The sequence below is a fragment of the Cavia porcellus genome, unplaced genomic scaffold (assembly GCF_034190915.1).
Source record: "Cavia porcellus strain 051 isolate PalLab524CR breed Dunkin Hartley unplaced genomic scaffold, mCavPor4.1 scaffold_1, whole genome shotgun sequence".
Lineage (NCBI taxonomy): Eukaryota > Metazoa > Chordata > Mammalia > Rodentia > Caviidae > Cavia > Cavia porcellus.
In genome coordinates this window covers 211985541-212000929 of record NW_026947484.1, presented here as the reverse complement: position 1 = coordinate 212000929, position 15389 = coordinate 211985541, and the positions used below count along the sequence as shown (strand labels likewise).

The following is a 15389-nucleotide window of genomic DNA, read 5'->3' as shown; positions in this document are numbered from 1 at the left end:
CAACCTGTAGGCCGACTTCTCTTAGAGAAAGTTGCCCTGATTCAGTCCCAGACTCAGGACACAGAATATAGCTGTTTACACAACTGGAGTTCTGGGTGGACACCAGCCCTGTCTCTTCCATATAGATCACAGAACGTACAACCTCTAAACTCCCACCCTGCCCACCTTAGGGAGCATGGGGGCTCCTGTCTTGGTCTTTTCCCCTACAATAAAGATGACAATGACAGAACTGGTGCTCTTGCCCCACGCAACATGGTGCTTGGCTCACAGTGAACTCTGCTGATCACTCCTTTGGTAATCCATAGTCTTGGGAGGTAGGTTTTTTTCCCCAAGGAAGATGATGAGACCATGATGCCCCTGCTCACTGTTAACTTGGCATATTCTCGGCCCCCTGCCACCCTCTAAAGAGCACAGCGCCAGCTCACCACTTCTGGTGTCAGACGCAAAGGCCATTGCTCCTCTTCAGAAGGACCTGCTGGACCTCTTCACACTTGGATGACCCAGAATCCTCTGAGAGGATCCTGAGGGAGGGCACAGGGGCCCAAGCCCTCCCCTTTGCTGTGGCTGGAATGGGGTGGGGGGGAGAATGGGGCTCTGAGTTGCCCCCACCTATCCCTTCTCAGCTGGCATGGAGATTGCATAAGCAGGTGTTTCTGGAGGGGCTGAGATCCCCCCAAAAGGCCATGGTGTCCAGAAGGTGCTGGGTGATTGAAAGTCTGAGCAGGTGTACATGGAGCTGTGCATTAGGCTGTGGGACTCCAGAGTCCTCACCCAGCTGACAGTGCCATGGTGGACCCCAGAACCACAGTGTGTCCATGTCATGCTGGCCCACAGCCGAGGAGATGGTGTGGGTACCCCTCAGAGGATGCCACTACAAGTGGGGACTGATGTGTCATTACCATCTGTCTCATGCTCTCCTCCTAATTCTCTCTTTGGAACTGGCAGGGAGTAAGTCATCCCGTGAATTTCTTTAATAGTATGTGCTATTTGTTTCTGAACCATTTGAGAATGTGCATAAGGCAGGCCACTTTACCCCTTAACAAGTCAGTGTGTTTTCACTAAGGACAGAGGTTGTTGTTTTTTTAACCAACCATGGCACAGTTAACAGATAAGGAATTCAACTCTGAAATGATGCTCTTGGCAAAATCTCCCATCCATCCCGGCTCTCACTTGTTGCTAATGTCCTTTATAGCACTATTTTTCTGCAGCCAAGATGCCATGGTTCATTTAGTTGTCAGATCTCTTTAGTCTTTAGTCTCCTTGAATCTGGACAGTTCCTTCTCCCCTCTGCCTTTCAGGGAACCCTCATCGCTGGAGGCTCTCGAGGTATAATTGTGAGATGAAACGGCAGCTGGGCGGGAGCAGAGGCTAAAGAGCCTCATAAAGCAAAGAAAGTGGTGGAGAAAGCTGATTGGAGCTGGGAGATAAAAAGCAACATGAATAGGTGAATCTCACAAACCAGAGCTCTGGAATCCAGAGAAACAGCTGCCTGCTTTTGGCGACAGGGACTCCAGGGCTGCGTTCTGTCCTGACTCCATTCCAGCCCAGCAGCCTGCCTGAGGGTCTTCCCATCCTTAAAACCCCTGTAGAGACTGGAAGACCCTGCATGTGTCTGATGCTGGCAGTTCTGCACACACCAGACAGGGGCCACTTATAGCCCTTGCACTGTTTGCAGAAAACAGGCCAAACGTGGGAAGAAACAGCACTGAGGAGGTCAAGGAGGCAGCTTATTACACCGCTGGGCTTCTGACCAGGGTCTCTCCCAGAGAGCCAGCCCTGCCCTGCAGGGTTTCAGGGCTTTTAAAAGGAAAGTGAGTGGAGAGGTACAGACGCAGATGTGGCGCATGTGATTGGAGGGCTGGTGACAGTGTGGGTTGCTGAAGGAGTTTGCACATTGCAGGTTCCATGGTAAGGCTCTCAGCTATACAAAGTGTGGGAACAAATGTCCCATTACATGGTAAGTTACATCATGAGGCCACCAGTTACCCCAGGGATTTACACAGAAATAGTGTTCTGTCACTGGACCTGCCGGACGTGTCTGCTTGGTCTTGGTGGACATCCCGGGCAGGCGTTTATTTAAAAATTTAATTTTCCTCCTTCAGCACCATCATCTGAGCCCTGACACCAGCCTACAGGTGGAGGCTCCAAAGCCCTCCTAATTCCTGTCCCAGACACACATGGGAATTGGGCAGGCCAGAAGACACTTGCCCAAATAAGCAGCAGTGACCCCCAAGGGGGCCCTTTGCCCCACAGGAAGGTCAGAAGCACAGTTGTCCCCCACAGCATCCTCCCTACACAGTCTCCACTGGCTGTGATCCATGGCTCTGGCGTGGGTCGAGAGGCAGTTACAGCCCCCTGCTTGTGCCAGGCCCGGTGACATCACAGGAGTCCAGGCTTCATTAACCCGTCCCTGAGGAAGCCTAGGGCTACTGGGCACACACACCCCACCCCTGAGAGCACCACCCTGAAGGTCCACAGAGGCCCCAGACCGGCGCTATGCTGGACACCACCACCCCTTCTCTCCTTCTCCACCAGGCAGCTTCTCTCTGAGCTGGACACTCTGCCCTTTCAGGCCTGCCCTCTTTCTTTCCCCATTTCTCTCCTTCCTTTTACTTTGAGGTCACCAGGTCTGCTGTGGCTCCCCATGTCCACTCATGCCCTGCAAGATCTCTTTGCAGAGCCCCCGCTTGGGCTCACTCCTCCCCACTTGTCCTCAAAGACTCAGCTCACACATCTTCCCAAAGCCCTCCCCACCTGCCTCCCCCCCATCACAGAGACCCTTATCCTCTGTCAGGATTCCCAGGCCATTGCAGCTTCCTGAACTGAACCCCACATGCATCCACCTGGGCTCAGCACACCTTAGTGGCCCCCAAGAATAAGGAACACTGGATGGGCACTGAGAGAATTAGGGTGCACACAAAAAATGAAACCACCTTCTCCTCAACCACGGGGTCCTGTTGGCCTGCGATTGGTCCAAACCCATTATGTTTTCTTAGCAAAGTTACACATACATTTATTGATTTTTTTTTTTTTTTTTTGAGACAGGGTCTCACTATGTATCCCATGCTGGCCTGTAGCTCGTGGCAATCCTCCTGCCTCAGCCTCCCAAATTCTAGGATTACAGGTGTGCACCACTTGCCTGGATTTGTTTGTTTTTTAAATTACACATACATGGAACCAGGGATACAGCTCAGAGGCACAGCAACTGTCTGGCAAGCGCAAGGTCATGAGTTTGATTCAAAAAATAAACTACACATACATTTAATCCTATCTCCACCGTTAGGATCTTCATCAAGATGCTAGGTCACAGACCATTGAAAAGTTTTCAAAATGTTCATTTTCATGTCCCTTCAAGTCATTTCAGGCAGACCTGTTGAATAACGTGACCAGTGAAGGTTTTATCCAGAACTAGAAATACTATTTATAAAGCATGGAGAGTTCTAGCCATCTCCAACTCGTTTCTGTACAAAAGGATGAGATGGCCAGGCTCTGAGGCCCTGGCTCCAGAGTCTAGGGCTCTCCCTTTAGGCTGGCAGGCTCTGTGTGCTGGCAGCCCTGCCTGTGGTCCCAAGCAAAGGGCCTGCAGGGACCCCTGCCAAGAGTCAGGTGGCAAGAAGCACCTGGCTTCAGGCCCTGCTCATCCTTCCCAGAACCACCACCACCTGGCAGTGCTCCAGGCACCAGCTTCCCCCAGGAAACCTTTGTTGCTGCGTCTTCCTCTTCCCTTGGGACTCAGGCAGGTGCTTGGCCAGCTGCTCCAATAGATCAGTCTCATCTCCCCACTGGATAGCATCTTCCTCGGTCAGGGACCTAGAATTTCAGAGTTGAGACCTACATCCCAGTGTGGAGTGGGGTGGAAATTGATGTCTTCGTACCATCTCAGTAGCCATGCTCAGCTGAGATTACACGCTGGAGTTTCCAGATCTGGGCGTGTTTGTTGTTTTGTTTTGAGATTTTTTTTTTTTTTGGCAGCAGTGGGGTGAGGTGGTTATAAACACTGGGCCTGAGTCCTACCCTCTGAGCTCTGAGAGTCTAATGTGATCTTCTGTCTAGGAGCTGCCAGGCACAAGATTGCTGAAGCTCCCGAAGGAGATTCTAACATGCAGCTTCAGTTAGGAACCTCTGACTCAAGCCCAAACAATCCAGTAAAGGAAGAACAAAGTCAGAGGACTCCAACTTCCTGACTTCAAAACTTACTACTAAGCCACAGTGATCTCACTAGCATGGTACTTCCATAAAAACGGACATCTAGACCATGGGACTAGAATAGCCAGCCCAGATGGAAACCTTTGCAGACATGGTCAGTGATTTATGCTGAGGATGCCGAGACCATTCAGTAGGGAAAGGGCAGATTCTGTTTGTTTTTGGTTTTCACAACTAGTACACAGAAGATAGATATTGATTTTAGCCAAAAAGCTAGTTGAAAAGCAATTTGTGCTGGTAAAACAGGACATTCCCATGCAAATGAATGAAGTTAGACTCTTACCTAATGCCAGGCACAAAACCTAAACCAAAATGGGTGAGAGACTTAAGTGTAAGATGTAAAACAGTAAAACCCTTAGAAGAAAACACAGGACTCAGCCTTCAGAAAATTTGATTTGGGAATAATTTATTGTGCGTGACAGCCAAGGCACGGGCAACAAAAGAGAAAGAGAGAGAGAGAAATTGGGCTTTGTGCATACTTTAAATTTTGTTCAGCTAGAGGTACTATCGATGGTGCACCCTACAAAATGGGAGAAAATATTTGCAGACCACATATCTGATGAGAGAGAGATCCAGAATATACCCTGAATGCCTAAGACTCAACAACATGCATCGCACAGCCCAGTTAATAGTGGATAGAGGACGTGCACTGTCATCCTCTTGGAAGACACACAAACAGCCAGTAAAGACTTCAGCATCACTCAGCATCCGGGAAATGCAAATCAAACGCTTGAGGCAGCACCTCTCCTTAGTACGGCTACTACCAAAAAACAGAAATTGTGTTGGCGAGGATGTGTGGACATCGGAACTCCTGTACACTGAGACCAGGAATGAAAAATGTTGCAGCTAACCATGGAAAATAGCAAGGTGGTTCAAAAAAAAGAAAAGAAAGAAAGAAAAAAAGAAAAGAAAAAGAGCTACCCAGTGGTCCTGGAACTCTACTTCATATAAACCCTGAAGAATTGGGAGCTGGGTCCCAAGGAGATATTTGTGCATCCGTGTTCACAGCAGCAGCATTCACAGTAGCTAAAACAGAGAAGCAAGTGTCCATCATCAGAAAGAGATCAGCAAAATGTACAGCCCGTAGCGTGCAATATTATTCAGCCTTTAAAGGAAGAAATGCTAACATCTGATGACCCGGATGAACCTGGAGGACTTTATGCTAAGTGAAATAAGCCAGTCTCTAAAAGACAAGTACTGTAAGATTCCACTTAGGTTAGGTACTTAGAGACAGGAAGTTAGAGGAAGGAGCCGGCTGGCTGCCAGAGGCCGCGCCGGGAGGAGGGCTCTGCTTAACGGGCCGGAGCTTCAGTTTTACAAGATGAAAAGAATTTTGGAGACAGACAGTGGTGGAGTAGCACAATATTATGAATGTATTTAACACCACTGAACTGTAAACTTTAAAATGGTTGAGCTGGTAAATTGTACATGTATTTTATCACAGTGAAAAGACCACTGATTGTGAGTTTGTTAAATTCTGAGTTGTGTTTTTAAAACAGTAGGGCTTTTAAAGTAATTCTAGGCCTGTCAGCCTGAGGCCAGGTGGCTCTGTGCCGTGGTAGGTGACGGAGCACGCTAAGGGGATGCTGGAGACAGAGCCAGTCACCTCAGCACACCGTGGCCCTCAGTCCTAAAACAGTGCCTGATGCTCAGAGTCTGGGTCTGGAAGGTGACAGCCACAGGCCCAGACAGCAGTGAGGATGAGAGGGTTGAAAAGGGAGGAGAGAGACAGAACAAAGAAGGCCCAGCTGTCCCCACCAGTGCTGTGACTTTTGACATGCTCTGACTTAATGAAATTTCACAAGGAAACAGCACACGAAAGAAGCATTCTCTTTGGTTGGAGCCAAATTCAGAGAGCAGCTCGGGGTGGGGGTGACTTGGGGGATTCAGGCAGAGCCATGAGAAGCGGCGTCACCACGGCTCATGGGGAAGGAGAGCAGCGCTGGGTATCTGAGACCCCAAGGGAAGTCCCTCAGGGACGCAGACGGGGAGGAGGCAGGCTCACGGTCCCTTTCATGGGTGGCCGCTGTCCTGCTCCAGATGGATGTGTCACCCGAGGCGTACGTGTGCTAGCTGCTAGGTATCGATGTCTCTGTCTCAGAACTCAAGCTCAAGTCCGCTCAGGCCTCGCCAGTTCTCTTTCCCTGTCGGGGAGTTATTGTCCCAGGGCCGGGCTCATGGAGGGAAAGGCCACTCAGAGTCTGCCCAGTCTCCTGGTAAACGTCCCCCAGGTTGAATGAAATTCAGCACAATGACAACACTGTAAACTCCAAGAGACAAAGTGCAGTGTGGACTCACCACAGCTCTCAGGAGGCCTCTGCTAACCCTGGCATCACAGTCTCTGTCACCTCACCCCAAATCACAAAATGGCAGAGACAGACGAAGACGAAATCCTGAAAGAGACTCAAGCCACCCTCAGGAGGCAAAGTAGGACGTCTCCAGGTAGGCACAGACTGCAAGGCCTGCTAGATGGCCCCACAGAATGTCCCCAGGGGCTCCGCCGCCAGAGGTCTCTGTTACTCATGTCCCCTCTCCTTCACATGGCAAAAGGGTCCTCATTCTCCAGGACCCTGGGGAGCTGCTCCCCGCCCCAGTTACACCCCCATCCCAGGTGGACCCTGTAGCCTCCTCTGCCCCAGAGCACTGGGCCAGGCCAGCCATCAGGTTTCCTCCTCTGGGAATCTGCAACTGGACCCAGCTGGCTCCCTAGAGGAAGCAGGAGGAGGCACTGTAAGTTGGGTTCCAGGCCAGGAGAAAAGCAGGCTGGATGGGTGGGGTCCCGCCAGACCCAGTTCACTTCTTGTTGGTAAGGGACCCCAAATACTATACTTACCTCAGAACCCTACTTCCGCTTGATGGTCTAAACAGTTGCTCTAACTTCCTGTCTACCACCCAGGACAGAGACACACGTGACCACCTCCTACCTCTCCTACTCCCCAGTGTCAGGTGACCCTAGGAACCTCCTGCATCAGAACCTCCAGGCATGACTGTGCGGGAACTTTGGGCCCCTTGGAGAACAAGGTTTGAAACCATCTGCCCTGGCCTGTTCTGGTCAGTGTGGGCAGAGATGTAGCCCGGGGCAGGGGGAGGAAGGGTGGTCCCCTGCACCCCAGGAATGCAGTACAGAGTATCCCCCACAAAAGTGGGTAACTTAGACGGATGGCAATCATCCCTACCTCACCCCAGTACCCACTTTATCAGGGCTGGTAAGTTTAAGAAAGAGATGTGAGGTTTTTTTCCCCATAAAATATAAACATTTAATTGTTACAATATTCCTTCAGGTATTTATTAACGACTCTGAACCCACTCCACCTCCCACCCTGAGCCCCCGCACACCCAGGCTCTCCCAGAGTGGGAAGCTCCTCCCGGTGCTCGAAGCTCCTGGTCATCAGGTTCTAATGGCCCTGCCACGTCCCACGCCCTTGCTTACACCCTCAGTGTGAGTTGGATCAGAATCCCTCTGCTCCTGCCAGCAAATGTCAGTTCTTGCCTTGGGCCTTTGTCCAGATAGCAGTCCTTACCCGGCCCTCTCCCCTCCTCTCTGCTGGTCTCAGCCTCCTGTTTCTCTTGATAGGCCCAGCCACGCCACCCTGCTGCTGCATGTGCCCAGAGTCAGGGCCCATTGCACAATGACCTGGCAGCTTGCTGAGACTGGTGACCATCTTCCCACAGGAGCTGTCACCTGGCGCAGTCCCAGATCTCTGAGACTTGCAGCAGTTTCTCGGTACAGACTTCTCAGCTTTCTGAGATCTTCTTCCAGGTCTTGAACTCTCTCCAAACTCTGTCCCTTCTTTAGCCTTGTTTCCAGCTCCCTTCTGTTTCCCCAGCACAGCACCTTGCGCATTTTCCGTGACCTGGAATCAGAATCACGCTCACATGTCACTTACTGATGGGGACACCTTCTGAGAAGGAGCCACTGGTTGGTGTTGCCGTCTGTGTGGACACAGAGCCACACGGTGGCACCTGCTGCACCCCAAGGCTCTGTGGCAGGTACGTAAGTGCTGTAGCTGGTTGTTCCTTGAGACAAAGTGACAACAGAATTAAATCGATCACAAAATAAAATGGTGTGATGGAGAAAAATGGTGGGCGTGAGACACAGGTGGCTGTTGCCAGAGTAATGCAGTATATTGTTTGACAGCAAACATGGTTTTGCTAAGTAGGAGTAGCATCAGAAGGCCCTTGGTTTGGTCCCCAGTGCCAAAAAGAAAAAGAAAGGTTAAAAGGTGTAGTATACTAACTACCCAGTTAGATGAGCGAAGGAGAAAAAAGCAGTACAGTATAGTAAATCTAGGCACCAATCACTGACGGTCATCATCAAACGTAACACTCTACACAACTGTCTGGGCCACACTGCTACGGCACTGGCCACTGGCCCTGCAGTCTACCCAGCCTTGAGTAAATGCTTCGAGCTACCCAGTTACTAGGCAGAAGGAAAAGTTCTGCTGTGTTTTACTCTTCAGGGACACCGCTGTGTGTGTGGTCTGAAAGCGACTGGAATGTTAGCACTCAGCACAGGATTGTACTCATTGAATCCAGTTCTTTTTAGGGACTTGAAAAAGGAAAAGTGCCACCTTTGGGACCCTCTTAGGCTCTGTGTGGCCTTGGTTTAATGTCAAGGACCCAAGGAAGCCTGGAAATCTCTCAACACTAATGTGACTGAGCCCAAGAGACCCAACCCTGCCATGGTGAAACCCCGGTAAGGCGTAGTAGCAGTTTCATAAACCCAAGAACTTGCTGTTATTCCGAATCATTTGGTGTCACAAGTGCTTTATTTTAAAAGCCGATTGTGTTGTTGAAGAAGAGGCTGTGCTCCCGGCCCATTTTGGCTATGGTTTGGGACTGCTTTGGGTACTGTTTGGAGGATGTGTACGTTCCTGGGCCTGGGGTTTTCTGAAATCAGAAGAGAAAACAGGGCCTGATGAGATAGTGACACAAAACTCACAACCCCCGAATCTGGCTGCTGCCTGTGGGTGGCTGATGGATGAACCCCCTGGAGGAGTCAAGGTCCACACTGGCATGAGAGGGGTGTCCTGGGGGTTGAGGCGGCTCCTGTTGGGGTTACTGTGAGGCTAGAAAGGTGCCTGGACAAGGGCTGGACCAGTTGGGGCCTGCCTGTCACCTGCCTGGGGAAGCAGAGACACACACACCACACCAGCACTTAAAGAGATGCCGTCTCCTGGTGGGTGCTCTGCCCTGCAGTGCCTGTCCCCGGGAATCCCCTCCAGTGACCGTGTGCAGCAGCCAACAGCTGGAAACTGGGTTCTGAACCTGACCATTTGGCACAAAAGCCCACCCTGGCTGGGAGTGGAGGGCTGCACCTGACATCCCCGGGGCTTGGGAGGCTGAGGCAGGAGTTCTCAGGAGTGCCAGGCCAGCCTGGGCCACTCATCAGGCCACGTCTCAAAATAAAAGTGAAATGGGCCGGAGATACAGTTCAGCACCAAGGCCCTGAGTTCAATCCCCAGTAATGCAAAAACAAACACATAATCTAAAAATATTTAAAAATAAATACAAGGGTTGGGTGTTGCTGAGGGGATGGGGATGGAACGCTTGCCTAAGGTACCCAAGGCTCTGAGATCAATTCCTAGTACTGTGGGGTAGAGGGGCCTGGTACCACATTCTAAAATCTCTCACTGACCCCGTGCGATAAAGCGCAGGGTTTCTCAATCTGGGCCTGAGGGTCCCAGGGTCAGAAGTATTTTCAAGGGATCTCCACCGTCTCATTCTCAAACCATCATGTTTTAACTTTGATGAAGTCCTTGTAGCAAAACATTTTGTCAGTTGATTTAAACAGTTTCTGGCTGGAGCACTAAGTACAAACGAAGGCCCTTTCCACAGAGGGAAGCTTTAGTTTCTCAGGTCGGCACTTCACACTGGGGTGTGTACCCATCATCTTGAAACACCAAGGGATTTTTCCTTTGTACTGCCTGAGAGACACAGGGGTTGCTGGGTGCCGTGGTGCATGCCTGTCATCCCTTGGGAGGCTGGGGATGGGGACACTTGAGGGCTGCCAGCTTCCTGGGTGTCCTGAGTCTCTGGCTGGACTCTGACCTCAGGGCCACAGCAGCTGCACTATATTTTGCTCAGGATTTACAAAAGGTGCTCACTAATGAAGGAGTGTTCAAGGCCTGGTGTGGTGGCACACACCTCCAATCCTGCCCTCAAGAGGCTGAGGCAGGAGGATCACCGCAAGTTTGAGACCAGCCCAGACTACATAAGGAGTTCAAGGCTGGCCTGAACTACATAGTGAGATCCTGTGTCAAAAAACCAAAGCAAACAAGAAGGACAAGAGTTTTGGAGTCAGACGAGTCTGACTTTGAGTCCTAGCAGCCCCACCAGTGGGTTGCTGTGATTCTCGGCCCAGAGCACTTGCCTGGTGAGAGGCTATGGGCTCATTGAGACAGGCTGTACCGGGCTGGCAACTGGCCCTGCACATATTCCCTCCCAGTGCTCACTGTGACCACCCACCTATCACTTCCACCCTCCTGCAGAGGGGCGGAAGACAGGGTAAGCGGTCACCAGTCACCGAGAATGGAACACAGCAGGCCACTCATAGATAGATGGCTGCCCACAGATGTTGTTTAAATGACAGGCTATTTCCCTCCCCAAAAGCAGAGGAGCAGCTCAGAAATCTAATCAAGCCCTGGCCACAGGCAAAGGGATCAGAGGCCTTTATTAGCGCTATTAATGAGAGTGTGGCTGGTGTGCAGAGTCCAGGAAGCCCAGACCACAGAAAAGCGGACTTGGAAGAACCCCCCCACAGGAGGCTGCTGATTCTGCCACCTGGAGGTGACCCCTCTTGGGCCTCCAGCCCTGATTTCACTGGCACCCAGTGGCCTGTTTGTCCTTGGCATCCATGACAGATTCCTGAAAGTCTGAACAGCAGCCTCAAAGACCAGGCTCCTTCAGCAGATGCTTCCGAGCCAACACTGCTTTCTGGAGTCCGCTCGGCGTGCTGGGAGTTTGGTCAGTGTGGCTCAGTCTTCCTGGGAATGCTCAGTGTTATGGGCTCCGACAAACAATTGTTTCTGGATCCTGGTGATGTCACTGAGATGTGGGGATCCCCCTGCCTCTGGCTGTCAGTCTACCTGCAGGTTTACTGACTGGGGGCTCCAAAGAAGGGCAGCGCCGCAGCTCTGAGGCTCAGCAGTGAGGCTATCGAGCTAATGAAAATGGGTTTTCAGCATTGAAAAATAATTTTAAAGGCCACCATTAGCAAGCACCACCTCATGTTTTTATGGTCTTCCCTAGTCTGCTGAGGGCCTTTGAGGCTCTGTGTGCCCCAGAATCCATCCCCTTTGCACCCGTCTATGGTTTCTTCCTGTCTTTTTCTAGCCCTAGGCTGCTCCCACCTCAGTGATCCCCTTTGGTTCAGTGCTACCATTTCTGCCTCCTTGGGTCCTGGCAGCTACACAGTTGGTTCTGGAGGCTGAAGTGGGTGACTTACACAGCCCAGTCAGCCATGATAGGACTGCTTTATGTCCCCTGAAAGCATCCAGGTGTGTGTGGTGGGGGGCTGGTCACCATTGCAGCCGTTGTTGACTGACCCACAAGTCAGCACGGCCTTCAGGCCTAGAGTCAGCCTGAGTCAGAAACCAGTACACCCCTGCGGCCTCATCCCCCAGGTGACACTACAGTGTCTCTATCTCACCCACCCGCTCTTCCAAGATGCCTGGACCCACCCTGAAGCTACGCTCTGGGGTTGTCTGTCCTTCAGAATACTTACTGAAAAGCTGGGCAAGAGCCGGGGTAGCTTGGATTGAAAACAGGAAGTCACAGAAATTGTTGGAGGTGTTTTCAAGCTATAGTGACCTGGTCCTGGACCTTCATGCTGTAGGATATTAGGGAAGAAAAAAGAATGCTTAATTATTACTAATGTTTAAGGCTTTGTTTACCTTCCACAAATAAATGCACAAGTCAGTGCGATATTGGTAGGAGAATCTCCAGAGCTGGGCTCAAAAAATCTTCTCAAGGCATGAGCTGGGAAAATGGAAAAAGGAGTGAGACCTGCTGTAGAGACCACCTGAATGGCTCTCCTGGCTAAACTTGACCCTGTCTCCACGTATTGATATGTATGGTTAAGCTATTTCTCTTTGCCTTCAGTTAGCTCTAAGCAACAGAAATAGGGCTGGCTGAGGTGCTGATGTGCAGTCTTTGAGGCCAGGTGACAATGTCCTGTTTCCTTGCTTCAGTGTCTCCCTCTAAATGGTTGAGTCCAGCAAGATGACAGAGCCACACAGCTCCAGGGGGTCAGTCGGGTTCACCTTGAGATAAGAGGCTATGACTTCCCAGGGCAAAACAGGTTTACACATAAAACTGAAGCAAAAACCCCCTAAAGGTCAGATGCCGCCTCTCTGTGTTACGCAGATTGGTCCTTCTGCACACCCTTCTCTCTGCATATGGCAGAGGTGCTTTCTGGCCTCCTAGCTTGCCCAGCTCATAGTACTCATGTAATTCAGAAATAAGCCTCTCAGCATGATGTATTGGATCTGTTTCTAAATAAGGCAGGAATTGTGGGTGGGAAAATAGATGGGAAAAAATGGCCAGGAGTTGATCATTATCGGATATAAGAGGGCTCAGTGTAGCATTCGGTCTAAATTCTTTATAATTTAAAAGGTTTCCCAACACAAATTTAAAACAATGTATACTTATTATTTTTACTCAACCATTCTCCTTTTAGGAATTCACCCTAACAACTGAGAATGCCCAGAAATACAATCCACTGTAGTATTGTTTCCAAAGTGAAAACTTGGAAACCAGTTAAATGACCAGTGACAGGTCCCTGGTTAAATAAATTGATTCTCCTGTCCAGCCATCTAATGTTGATGAATTTTTATATGCATAAATGGTATTCTCAAATATCAGTAAGTAAAAAATGCAAACTTTAAAAAGATATGCGTTAAAAAATTAGAATTAGGCAGGTGTGGTGGCACAGACCTGTAATCCCAGCATTCAGGAGGCTGAGGCAGGAGGATTGCCCTGAATTCAAGGCCAGTCTAAACTACACAACAGGACTCTCTCAAAAAATAATAACAAACAAACTTAAAATGAATTATCGCAGAATATGTTCACAGATGGTAGTTTTCTCCAGGTGGTGGCATGTTAAATAAAAAAAAAAAAATTCTGCTCACCTATATTTTCTAATTTTTCTACAGAATGAGTGCTTGCAAAACATGAAAAGATGTATTTAATATATAAATAACTGAATAGGGAAACTGGGTAAAGGAGAAAAAGAATAAAAATAAGATAAAGTCAAAGCTAGAACAGAGATTCACACCTGGTAATGTCCCTGAACCAGCTGTGCTGGCCCAAATGGGCCGGGGGATGTGGCAGGTCAGCACCTAATGGCAGATCCTCCTCAGGGTCTCAGGGCAAGCACCCCCGCCCACTTGCCCTGGCCAGAGGCAGCACTGTGATTCGGGCTGTTGTTCTAGATTATTTCATCATGAATGGAGCCTGTTGATAACAACCAGGCACAAGTCTGATAAGCAAAGCCTGGATGAACCTCCTAATTCTACAACTCACTGAAAGAGGAAAGCAGAAATGTTTCAGACAGAGCACACATCAGACAGAGGTTACTGTCAAACACGACTTTCTATTGGTATCAACCCCGCCTTTGCACTGCAGAAATGTCAGCGATCAAAGCCACAGGCATCTGGACAAGCACTGTCTGTGCAACCTCTGGCCACCGTGGTCCATCTCTGGAGTGAGGTGAGTAACTGGGCTAAAGATGATGTCCGGGGCCATCTAAACAGGGGATGGAAACACAGCCCTGCCTCTCTCCCCTAGCCTAGTGTGGCTTTCTGATCTGAGCGGACAAGACACAGGCCCTGGGAACTCAAGTGCGAAGCCTAATGAGTCACTATCCTTGTTCCCATGTCGTCCAACACCTGCCCAGCATGCACTTGGCCATCTGGATTACAAGCATGGAGAAAGAACAGAAATAGCTGCCACATATGACAGATTTTTAGGAGGAAACATTAGGGAAGGACACACAAGCCCAAGTCATATTCTGAAGGCCATGTGAGGGTCCTGTGACAGCCGGACTCCCTGCTGTGACCCTGCTTGAGCACGGCGTAAGTGGGAAGATGGCTCGGGCTGAGGGGACACCACTCTGAGCCCAATCCAGTGGGAGGGTGCTCTCTGTGTCCGGCCTGGAGTTGAGATTTCTGCTCCCTTTGGTACCAGGGATCATGAAGCGCAACCCAGGGCCTCGGTCTCATGTCACATGTGACATATGGGAGACGTGTGCTGCAGCAGGTCACCCTCTCACAATCCAGCAGACGGCTCTCCAGCCTTGACCGTGTCAGGGCTTCGGCAGCCCTGGGTTTCCTACTGCTGAACTCCTGGGTCCCAGCGACCCTGGGCACCGCCACCTTCTCAGAGCCCCAGAACCTGCAGGCAGGGGAAACTGCAGGAACCTTTTATTGCTTCCGCTTCTCCACTTTGAAGCATGAATCCTGCTTGAGCTTCCGGCGGATGATGATGGCATCCTCTTCCCTTGGAAAAAGTGCTGTTTAATTGCTCTCTACTCACCAGAGCGGTGGGGATGACAGAGATAAATAAAATCGTATCTTGGTCCTCAGAGGAGTTTTCAGGGAGGAACAAGGCAGAACCAAACAAAAGCACAAAACTTCAAGAATGAATGAAGATTTGGGGCTGGGGGGAGGAGCTCGGCCAGATCCTGGCGTGGAGATTCCCAGCCGGCCCGGAGGACATGGATTGTGCCGTACAGTGTGACCGTGGCGGCTACACACTGCTATCAAGGCGGTAGCTGTCATCTTGCTGTAAAAAAACCTCTGAACGCAGGGGACCCACGCCTTTCTGGATTGCTCTTGAGTCTGTCAGACCAGGAAGAAGCTCAACTTCTTTGGTTTCAGCTGTCATATGAGCGGCCTCTGCTAGGCCCTACCCTGTCCACCCCCTCCCCCCCGCCCCCTACTGAACTCACCCTCTGGGCTGGGCAGCCAGGATGGGTCACTCTGTGCAGAAGCGGACTTGCATCATGCTGGGTGGTGGGGCACAGTGGATGCCATGTGTCTCGGAGGGACCCCATGAGACCAGATGATAACTGTTCCAAACTGTGCTGTGTTGAATTGTGTGACCCCACCCCCAAAGTCATAAATCCTATGAATTTTGGTTGCATCAAATTATATTGAATGCTGCGTGGTATTCCCAACCCAAAA

General features: G+C 50.4%; 1 protein-coding gene across 1 annotated transcript in view; it reads right to left on the bottom strand.

The window, feature by feature from the left end:
* Window positions 1-7452: 7452 nt before the first annotated feature.
* Window positions 7453-15389, bottom strand: part of Stpg4 (sperm-tail PG-rich repeat containing 4) — a 41093-nt gene continuing 33156 nt past the window's right edge. The window contains exons 6-7 of the mRNA XM_003472934.2: window positions 11930-12034; window positions 7453-9093 (exon numbers count right to left, since the gene is read on the bottom strand). Coding sequence (XP_003472982.1) covers window positions 8977-9093; window positions 11930-12034 — 222 coding nt within the window. The 3' untranslated portion in view covers window positions 7453-8976. The remainder of the gene's footprint in view (window positions 9094-11929; window positions 12035-15389) is intronic.